At 48.1% G+C, this 10,332-nt stretch overlaps 1 protein-coding gene across 3 annotated transcripts in view; it reads right to left on the bottom strand.

Moving 5' to 3' along the window:
• SLC4A5 (solute carrier family 4 member 5) overlaps positions 1-10,332 on the bottom strand; it is a 184,851-nt gene that overhangs the window by 141,891 nt on the left and 32,628 nt on the right. For all 3 annotated transcript variants that reach the window (XM_068274893.1, XM_068274891.1, XM_068274890.1), the window contains exons 2-3: positions 9,234-9,295; positions 6,111-6,302 (exon numbers count right to left, since the gene is read on the bottom strand). In XM_068274893.1, the coding sequence (XP_068130994.1) occupies positions 6,111-6,302; positions 9,234-9,285 (244 nt within the window). In that variant the 5' untranslated portion in view covers positions 9,286-9,295. The remainder of the gene's footprint in view (positions 1-6,110; positions 6,303-9,233; positions 9,296-10,332) is intronic.

A 10,332-nucleotide genomic window follows, 5' to 3' on the forward strand; every position in this document is an offset into this window, starting at 1 on the left:
GAACAGGAGGAGGCGCAGGAGGAGAAGGCCACGCTTTGTGAGACACAACAACCCAGGCCTTGCATGAGGACAAAAAGCGTGCGGATAGCATGCTTTGTACCGCCATGTAGTCATAAATGTAATAAAGATAAGAGGTTCAATAAACAGGGACCACGCGGCAACGGTAACCCAGCAGCAGCAGCAGCAGCAGCAGCACACGTGATGGAACAGGAGGAGGCGCAGGAGGAGAAGGCCACGCTTTGTGAGACACAACAACCCAGGCCTTGCATGAGGACAAAAAGCGTGCGGATAGCATGCTTTGTACCGCCATGTAGTCATAAATGTAATAAAGATAAGAGGTTCCATAAACAGGGACCGGCAACAGTAACCCAGCAGCAGCAGCAGCAGCAGCACACGTGATGGAACAGGAGGAGGCGCAGGAGGAGAAGGCCACGCTTTGTGAGACACAACAACCCAGGCCTTGCATGAGGACAAAAAGCGTGCGGATATAGCAGCAATGCTTTTTGCCGCCATGCAGTCATAAATGTAATACAGATGAGAGGTTCAATAAACAGGGACCGGAAACGCTAAACCATCCCAGATGTTCATCGGTCAGGTTACTTGGTTGGGGTCCAGGAGTGTTGCGTAGTCGTTTCCAATCCAGGATTGATTCATTTTAATTTGAGTCAGACGGTCTGCATTTTCTGTGGAGAGGCGGATACGCCGATCTGTGATGATGCCTCCGGCAGCACTGAAACAGCGTTCCGACATAACGCTGGCTGCCGGGCAAGCCAGCACCTCTATTGCGTACATTGCCAGTTCGTGCCAGGTGTCTAGCTTCATGCCCGGTTTCAGGTCCAGCGGTGCCAGCCACAAATCCGTCTGTTCCTTTATTCCCCTCCAAATTTCCTCCCCTGTGTGCTGCTTATCCCCAAGGCAGATCAGCTTCAGCAACGCTTGCTGACGCATGCCAACAGCTGTGCTGCACTGCTTCCACGATCCTACTGCTGCTGGTGCTGGGTTAGCATTTCCGGATGAGGTACAGCTTTGAGATGCGTTGGAGGAGAAGGAGTCAGAGAGGTAGGTGCTGCTGTTGTTATCCAGCTGTTTGCGGCGTGGGCAACACCCGCGCCGTAGCAGGTGAGGAATCGCTGCCAGGCTCCACAAGGTTCACCCAGTGCGCGGTAAGGGAGATGTATCGACCCTGGCCGAACGAACTCGTCCAGGTGTCAGTGGTGAGGTGAACCTTGCAGGCAACGGCATTCTTCAAGCTTCGGGTTATTTAGCTGACCACGTGCTCATGCAACTCAGGCACTGCAGAGCGCGCAAAGTGGTAGCGGCTGGGAACAACGTAACGTGGGATGGCCACTGACATCATGCCCTTGAAGCTGTTTGTCTCCACCACTCGATATGGCAGCATTTCGCAGGCCAGAAGCTTGGCTATGCTGGCTGGCTGTTACTGCCACGGCCCGGGGGTCATTTGCTGGCAATTTCCTCTTGTGCTCAAACATCTCAGAGACAGACAACTCAACCGTAGCGCTGCACACCGAAGGGCTGTTGGTTGTTGTGTTTGATGAACACTGGGAGACCTCAAGAGCACTAGTCCGGAAAGTGACAGTGTCAGCATCGTCTGATGTTTGTGAATGTTGTGAACCACGCAATGGCTGGGCTACTGCTGCTGCTGAGGCGGGTCTGGTGGTGAGTCTGGTGAACCCAAGGGAGGCAGTGTTGCTGGTGGTACCCTGTCCTGCCGCGTTTGCCCACAGAGTGGGATGTTTGGATAGAATGTGGCGGCTCATGCTGGTGGTGGAGAGGTTGTTAATACTTTTCCCCCTGCTCAGGCGGGTCTTGCACACCTTGCAAATCGCCATGGTAACATCCTCAGTGCAGTCTTCAAAGAAAGCCCAGACTTTAACTGGCTGAGGACTCGGACCTCGTGCGTGATGTGCTGGTGCTGCTTAACCCACTGCTGGACGCTTGAGAGGTCATCCAAGTAATTATCTGGTCCTGTTCTTTTGGATCTGTGAGGGTTGTTGTCCTGGACAACATGGGCAGTATTGAGTGGGTTTTCTTGGGTGCTCCCCTGTGGCCTGTACGTGAACCGTCAGGGGAAACACCTCTTCCCTTGCCCCTCCCTCTTTCAACGGATTTCTTCCTCATTTCACTTATCCTTAAAGTACACGCTGACTGGCAGCAGTACAGTGGCAGTACAGAAATGCTATACAGTGGTGGGTGAGCGGTGTACCACTATTGTCAGCAGTGACACAGAGCACAATGCTATACAGTGGCGGGTGAGCGGTGTACTACTGTTCCCAGCAGACACAGAGTGGAAGTAAACACAATGCTATATAGTGTGGCTGAGCCGTGTACACAGAGTGGCATTAAACACAATGCTATATAGTCTGCTATATAGTCACCCCGAACAGGGTGATGTTCTGCAGAACCCGAACAGTGGCAAACACTGTTCGCCCAACACTACTGGGAGGGAACGCAGATTTTAGTACCTAAACACACGATACAACATGTTTTCCGGGGTCGGACTCTGAGGCACATACAGATGGTCCCGATCATCATCCTCATCATACAACTCTTCTCCTGAGTCTGACCCACCCACCACCTCTGCCACCCCAACATCCCCAGACACAGACCCCTCATCGTCCTCAACATTAACTTGGGATGCTGGCCTGAGCCAGACCTCCTCCTCCACATCAGGCCCCATCATCTCCTCAATGGCAGCCCTCATTAATCGCTCTGGCGACGGACTGATGGACACAACGTTCTCCTCCGGGGAGGGCTGCTGCTGACCACTGGCTGCTGGGGTGGATGTTATAGCTTGCGTGGGGCGTTGGCTGTTGCTGTTGTTGGGAGTGCTGCTCACAGCGGAGGTCTCTGGGGAACTCATGTTGAGCTCATATAGTGGTTGACGGTGAGTGGAGTATTACTGATCCCAGCAATATACACACTGACTGGCAGAGTACGCAATGCTATATAGTGTGGCTGAGCGGTGTACACAGAGTGGCAGTAAACACAATGCTATATAGTCTGGCTGAGCGAGCGGTGTACTACTGTTCCCAGCAGAATCAGAGTGGCAGTAAACAATGGTATATAGTCTGGCTGAGCGGTGTACACAGAGTGTCAGTAAACAATGGTATATAGTCTGGCTGAGCGAGCGGTGTACTACTGTTCCCAGCAGAATCAGAGTGGCAGTAAACAATGGTATATAGTCTGGCTGAGCGGTGTACACAGAGTGTCAGTAAACAATGGTATATAGTCTGGCTGAGCGGTGTACACACAATGCTATATAGTCTGCTATATAGTGTCAGTAAACAATGGTATATAGTCTGGCTGAGCGAGCGGTGTACTACTGTTCCCAGCAGAATCAGAGTGGCAGTAAACAATGGTATATAGTCTGGCTGAGCGGTGTACACAGAGTGTCAGTAAACAATGGTATATAGTCTGGCTGAGCGAGCGGTGTACTACTGTTCCCAGCAGAATCAGAGTGGCAGTAAACAATGGTATATAGTCTGGCTGAGCGGTGTACACAGAGTGTCAGTAAACAATGGTATATAGTCTGGCTGAGCGGTGTACACACAATGCTATATAGTCTGCTATATAGTGTCAGTAAACAATGGTATATAGTCTGGCTGAGCGAGCGGTGTACTACTGTTCCCAGCAGAATCAGAGTGGCAGTAAACAATGGTATATAGTCTGGCTGAGCGGTGTACACAGAGTTTCAGTAAACAATGGTATATAGTCTGGCTGAGCGGTGTACACAGAGTGTCAGTAAACAATGGTATATAGTCTGGCTGAGCGGTGTACACAGAGTGGCAGTAAACACAATGCTATATAGTCTGGCTGAGCGAGCGGTGTACTACTGTTCCCAGCAGAATCAGAGTGGCAGTAAACAATGGTATATAGTCTGGCTGAGCGGTGTACACAGAGTGTCAGTAAACAATGGTATATAGTCTGGCTGAGCGGTGTACACAGAGTGTCAGTAAACAATGGTATATAGTCTGGCTGAGCGGTGTACACAGAGTGGCAGTAAACACAATGCTATATACTCTGGCTGAGCGAGCGGTGTACTACTGTTCCCAGCAGACACAGAACAGTGAACAGAATGCTATATAGTGTGGCTGAGCGAGCGGTGTACCACTATTCCCAGCAGACACAGAACAGTGAACAGAATGCTATATAGTGTGGCTGAGCGGGCGGTGTACCACTATTCCCAGCAGACACAGAACAGTGAACAGAATGCTATATAGTGTGGATGAGCGAGCGGTGTACCACTATTCCCAGCAGACACAGAACAGTAAACAGAATGCTATATAGTGTGGCTGAGCGAGCGGTGTACCACTATTCCCAGCAGACACAGAACAGTGAACAGAATGCTATATAGTGTGGCTGAGCGAGCGGTGTACCACTATTCCCAGCAGACACAGAACAGTGCACAGAATGCTATATAGTGTGGCTGAGCGAGCGGTGTACCACTATTCCCAGCAGACACAGAACAGTAAACAGAATGCTATATAGTGTGGCTGAGCGAGCGGTGTACCACTATTCCCAGCAGACACAGAACAGTAAACAGAATGCTATATAGTGTGGCTGAGCGAGCGGTGTACCACTATTCCAAGCAGACACAGAACAGTGAACAGAATGCTATATAGTGTGGCTGAGCGAGCGGTGTACCACTATTCCCAGCAGACACAGAGTGGCAGTAAACAGAATGCTATATAGTGTGGCTGAGCGAGGTACACAGAGTGGCAGTAAACAGAATGCTATATAGTGTGGCTGAGCAAGCGGTGTACTACTATTCCCAGCAGACACAGAGTGGCAGTAAACAGAATGCTATATAGTGTGGCTGAGCGAGGTACACAGAGTGGCAGTAAACAGAATGCTATATAGTGTGGCTGAGCAAGCGGTGTACTACTGTTCCCAGCAGTGACACAATGACAGGGGGGACCCTGGCTAGCGTGGCTGGAGCGCGAACTACCCTGCCTGCCTACCCAAAGCTAAACCCACAGACAAATGGCGGAGATATGACGTGGTTCGGGTATTTATTTACCCGAACCACGTGACCGTTCGGCCAATCAGAGCGCGTTCGGGTCCGAACCACGTGACCCGTTCGGCCAATCACAGCGCTAGCCGAACGTTCGGGGAACGTTCGGCCATGCGCTCTTAGTTCGGCCATATGGCCGAACGGTTTGGCCGAGCACCGTCAGGTGTTCGGCCGAACTCGAACATCACCCGAACAGGGTGATGTTCTGCAGAACCCGAACAGTGGCGAACACTGTTCGCCCAACACTAGTGATAACTGCTGTGATAGCAGTTATCACAATTTAGTGAATTGAGCCCTGTGTCTGTAGCATCACATCACAATGCGATGCAGTGATATTCCTATAAGGCTATCATATTGATTGCGGTGCGGCACGTTTCATTGGGATAATGCTCAGCATGCAGTGCGTTTACAGTGCAACATGCGCATTTGCAGTTGTACAGTGTGAAAGGCGCGTAATACGATGTTACTGCACATCAATGCAATTAACCTTCCTGGCGGTAACCCCGAACGTAGTTCGGCGTAAGCCGCGCAGGAGGTTTTCTCAGGCCCTACTGGGCCGATTTGCTTAAATTTTTTTTTGCTGCACGCAGCTAGCTCTTTGCTAGCTGCAACAGCACACGATCGCCGCCGCCCCGCGCTCGATTGCCGCTATCCGTCGCACCGCGCCGCCCCCCCATAGACCCCGTGCGCTGCCTGGCCAATCAGTGCCAGGCAGCGCTGAGGGGTGGATCGGGACTCCCAATGACGTCACGACGTCGGTGACGTCATCCCGCCCCATCGCCATGGCGACGGGGGAAGCCCTCCAGGAAATCACGTTCTTTGAACGGGATTTCCTGATTGAAGATCGCCGAAGGCGATCAAAGCGGGCGGGGGGGATGCCGCTGAGCAGCGGCTATCATGTAGCGAGCCCTGGGCTTGCTACATGATTTAAAAAAAAAACGAACAAAAAAAAACTGCTGCGCTGCCTCCTGGCGGAATTTATTAGACCTCCAGGAGGGTTAATACTGAATATTTTAATATTTATTTACTTACTCTCTGATATACTTTATGAACTCAATAATGATAAAATACTTACTGGTTCTGCTAATGTTATAAGATTCATTGTCATAGCTGAGTCTTCTTCCGTCTTCAATATCAGACTGATCATCTTTTCCATAATGCTTCTCATTCTCGCTGCTTCTGTCGCGGCTTGATATGGACCTCCTCTGACGCCGTTTTCTCCGGTAGCTTCTGGGGGCCGGCACTCCAATGTAGATAGAATGGTAATCTAGAAATATACCAGAGAACCTGTGAGTCAGCACAGACCTGAACTGATATGTAGCGTGATGAGATGGGTGCATATAGTACTAGTCCTACTAATAACTTGTCTTGCTTTTTTATTTTTCTCATTGCATGGATAAAAAGAGTGCTTTTATATATGCAAATGAGTCAAACAGCACTTGAATGCAGTCCAGGCTCTCCTGAAAAGTAACCAGAAGCTGAGGAAATACAGCTGATGACAATATAAGGCTGTAAAGTTCAAACAGTAGTATTTTCTGTTGTTGTGCAGCAGAATGAAGCAGATTTTACATTATCCTGGCAAGGCTGTTATTTAGTATTCAGCCCTTAGTAATAAAATAATATCTTAATAATATTACCATATCTATATATATAATAGAGTAAGTGCCTCAACCTTCAAGCAAGAAGAAGAAGTAGCGCCCTGCCCCCAGGGCCGGTCCAAGCAAGAAGAAGGGGCTGGTCCAAGCAAGAAGTAGAAGTAGTGTCATATCAAACCAAGGGCAAAGAGGGATAATTTGCATATTCAGTAGCAGTGCATTGTGGGTAACCACAAATGTTCACTTATAGCTGAATTATTGCAGATTTGCTTCTGTTTTAAAAAGGAAAATTACACCAAGGTTTGCTTTTTTTTTAGTAGGAGGGCTTTTTGGTCTCTTTTATCCTCCTATACATTCTTAGTAGTTTGGGTCACCCTGAGCTGCTTGGTTACTCTGTTGTACTGGTCCAAGCCCTATCCCATACAGCCATATCAATTCTAGTCATGTACAGATGAGGACCAAAAGTCTGAATCAGGCCGTCACATGTGGGTTTGATATGGCTGTGTAAAATTTAAAGCTATAGGCTTGCTATACACCAGTGGTTCTGGATGCTTGCTTGGCTTACTAAGGGTGAAAAGGAATTATTTGCATATTTAGTAGCATTGCATTGTGGGTAACCACAAATGTTCACTTATAGCTGAATTATTGTATTGCATATTTCCTTCTGTTTTAGGAAGGCAAATTACACCAAGCTTTGCTTTTTTTTTTAGTAGGAGGTCTTTTGCCTTCGTGCCATGTACAGATGAGGACCAAACAGCTGAAACAGGCTGTCTACATGTGGGTTTGATATGACTGTGTAAAATTTAAAGCTATATGCTTGCTATACACCAGCGGCTCTGGATGCTTGCTTGGCTTACCAAGGGGGAAAAGGGGTAATTTGCATATTTAGTAGCAGTGCATTGTGGGTAACCACAAATGTTCACTTATAGCTGAATTATTGCAGATTTCCTTCTGTTTTAAAAAGGCAAATTACACCAATACAGTATGCGGCATTGCAGGAAGTGACGACAGTGGAACGCACGATGGAACACGGAAGAGGTGAGTCATCTCCGCCCGCTGCCTCTTTCTAATAGTGGCGGCTGCTACTGTGCTTAAGCAGGAGGGGGGGGGGTGCTCATGGGGGACCCAGGTGAGGGGGGGGGGAGCGCACATGGGGTACCCAGGTGAGGGGGGGGGAGCGCACATGGGGGACCCAGGTGAGGGGGGGGGGGCTCCTGCTGAGCTTAAGCTGGAGGTAGAGCACACATGGGGGACCCAGTTGAGGGGGGAGGGTCCAACCTCCCTCCCCGCCGCTGTGCCCATTACCCCCTTCCTGCCCTCTACCCCATTATGCGGCGTATGCTACGCCGCGGGTCGGCTAGTAATATATAATAATACAATATTATCTCACAGTGTTGTTAAACAGAAACGTGCCTTCTTAAAACAGAAGGTATTTCCACTTATTCAGATTAGGGTATGGTAAGTATATGAGGAGTCCCACAATTTATCACTGCTGAAAATGCAAATTGTCCCTTTGTTGTCCTTGAAAGCTAAACACACCTCCAGAACCACTGAAACCCCTTTGAAAGGAACCTGAGGCGTGAGACCTATGGAAGCTGCCATATTTATTTCCCTTTAAACAATACCAGTTGCCTGGCAGTCCTGGTGAACTTGTCTGGTCAGTAGGGTCTAAATCACACACCTGAAATAAGCATGCAGTTAATCTTGTCAGATTTGTCATAGACATCTCATCTGCATGCTTGCTCAGGGTCTATGGCTTAAAGTATTAGAGGAAGAGGATCAGCAGGACAGCCAGGCAATGTGCATTATTTAAAAGGAAATAAATATGGCAGCCTCCATATCCCTCTCACCTTAGGTTCCCTTTAAATTTTGGCACATCTACGTTATGCTACTTACACATAATCAGTGCCTTAATGGAATGGAATGGAGGTGGCTGTATGCATTGTATTAGATTGGCTCTGTACAGTTAACAAGTTGACACATCATTGCATTCCAGCGGTTCTGGAGGTGTGGTTAGCTTACAGCAGGGGTCTCAAACTCAATTTACCTGGGGGCCGCAGGAGGCAAAGTCAGGATGAGGCTGCGCCGCATAAGGAATTCCACAATCGCGGCGCATCGCCGCCTCTGCCCGCCCCTCTCACTCTTCCTTCACAGAGAGGGGCGGGGAGAGGTGGCGATCCGTGCGGCGATTGACGTCAGGAGGGGCAGAGCTGAAGCTGAAAGCTCTGCCCCTTCCAGGAAATGCCAGCGGATTGCCCCCCGGGCGATTTGGGGGCTCTGCTGCCCTCGTTTAGCGGCGGGGATGCGGCAGATTACTTGGGAGCACTGAAGCGAACTATAAGGAAGCTTTTTCCGGCGAGGGCCACAAAATATTGTATTGAGGGCCGCAAATGGCCCGCGGGCCGCGAGCTTGAGACCCCTGGCTTACAGGAACATAAAAGGAAGATTTGCATATTCAGCAATGATGCATTGTGGGACACCCCAAAGCTCACTTCACTTCTGATTTAAGAAGACACATTTCTGTTTTGCATAGTCTGTAAGCACAATACAGTATGCGCCCCTCAGAGTCCATGTTCAATGCAAATCGCTTGCTGCACACGTACCATCCTCATCTTCATATCTCTTCCTGGAGGGGGCATCGTCATCATCCATCATGCTCTTCTAGCTGAAAGAGACAGGAAAACGTGTTATTTGTTTTCTGCACAATTACAAGCGGTCCTCAACTCACACAGACATTAAATAATGGAGTGCAACCCTCTAAAAACATGATGAGTTCACTTCAAGTGAAATGCTACAGCTGCTGATAAAATGGCAGTTCCTACATTTCAGTTCCATACATTGCATTGGTTAAAGCACAACTGACCAGAGAGAGATATGGAGGCTGATTCAAAAACAATGATATAGGTATATAAAAATATCAGAAAAATTAGCTTATTTAATAGTTATTGGAATATTAAATATGCTAATTTTTCAATTCTGGCTTCCTGATATTTTTATATACCTATATCCTTGTTTTGGAATCATGATTATGAAGAGTGAAGTGGAGCACCACTAAGGATGTATTGTCCGATTTTCCTTTTATATAACCTATTAAAGAACTATGGAGGCTGCCATATTTATTTATTTTTAAACAATGCAAATTGCCAGGCTGTCAGGCAACTTGTATTGTTAAAAAGGAAATAAATATGGCAGCCTCCATATCCATCTTAGGTCATTTTCCGTTAATGGCCTTATTTTGACTAGAGCGCATGTAGGCATGCAAAACAAACACATGTTCAATTACAGTTTTGCCACAAGGTTAATAGCAGAGACTGTGTTATGAGATTGTCCCAGTTTTCTGCTACTCAGAGTATTATCTCAGATGTGGAATGTAAAGACCAATACACATACTAGAGCAGGCATGGGCAAACTCGGCCCTCCAGCTGTTACGGAACTACAAGTCCCACAATGCATTTGCCTTTATGAGTCATGACTGTGAGACTCCTGCAATGCCTGATCCTGATATCCAGAACCCTTTGAAAAAGGTATACGAAACAGCGCTGTCAGGGCTTTTGGATCTATAAGTTAGGTTTCACTTGAACATTGTTGCTATCGCTAGTCCCTTGCTTACATGCATGCAGTTTGTACCATTGTTCCTATTTATGGGCTTAGCATATATACCATATATTTTGCTTGTGTGAACCTGTTATAATCTATGTATAT

Source organism: Hyperolius riggenbachi, chromosome 3 (genome assembly GCF_040937935.1).
Source record: "Hyperolius riggenbachi isolate aHypRig1 chromosome 3, aHypRig1.pri, whole genome shotgun sequence".
In the NCBI taxonomy this organism is placed as follows: domain Eukaryota; kingdom Metazoa; phylum Chordata; class Amphibia; order Anura; family Hyperoliidae; genus Hyperolius; species Hyperolius riggenbachi.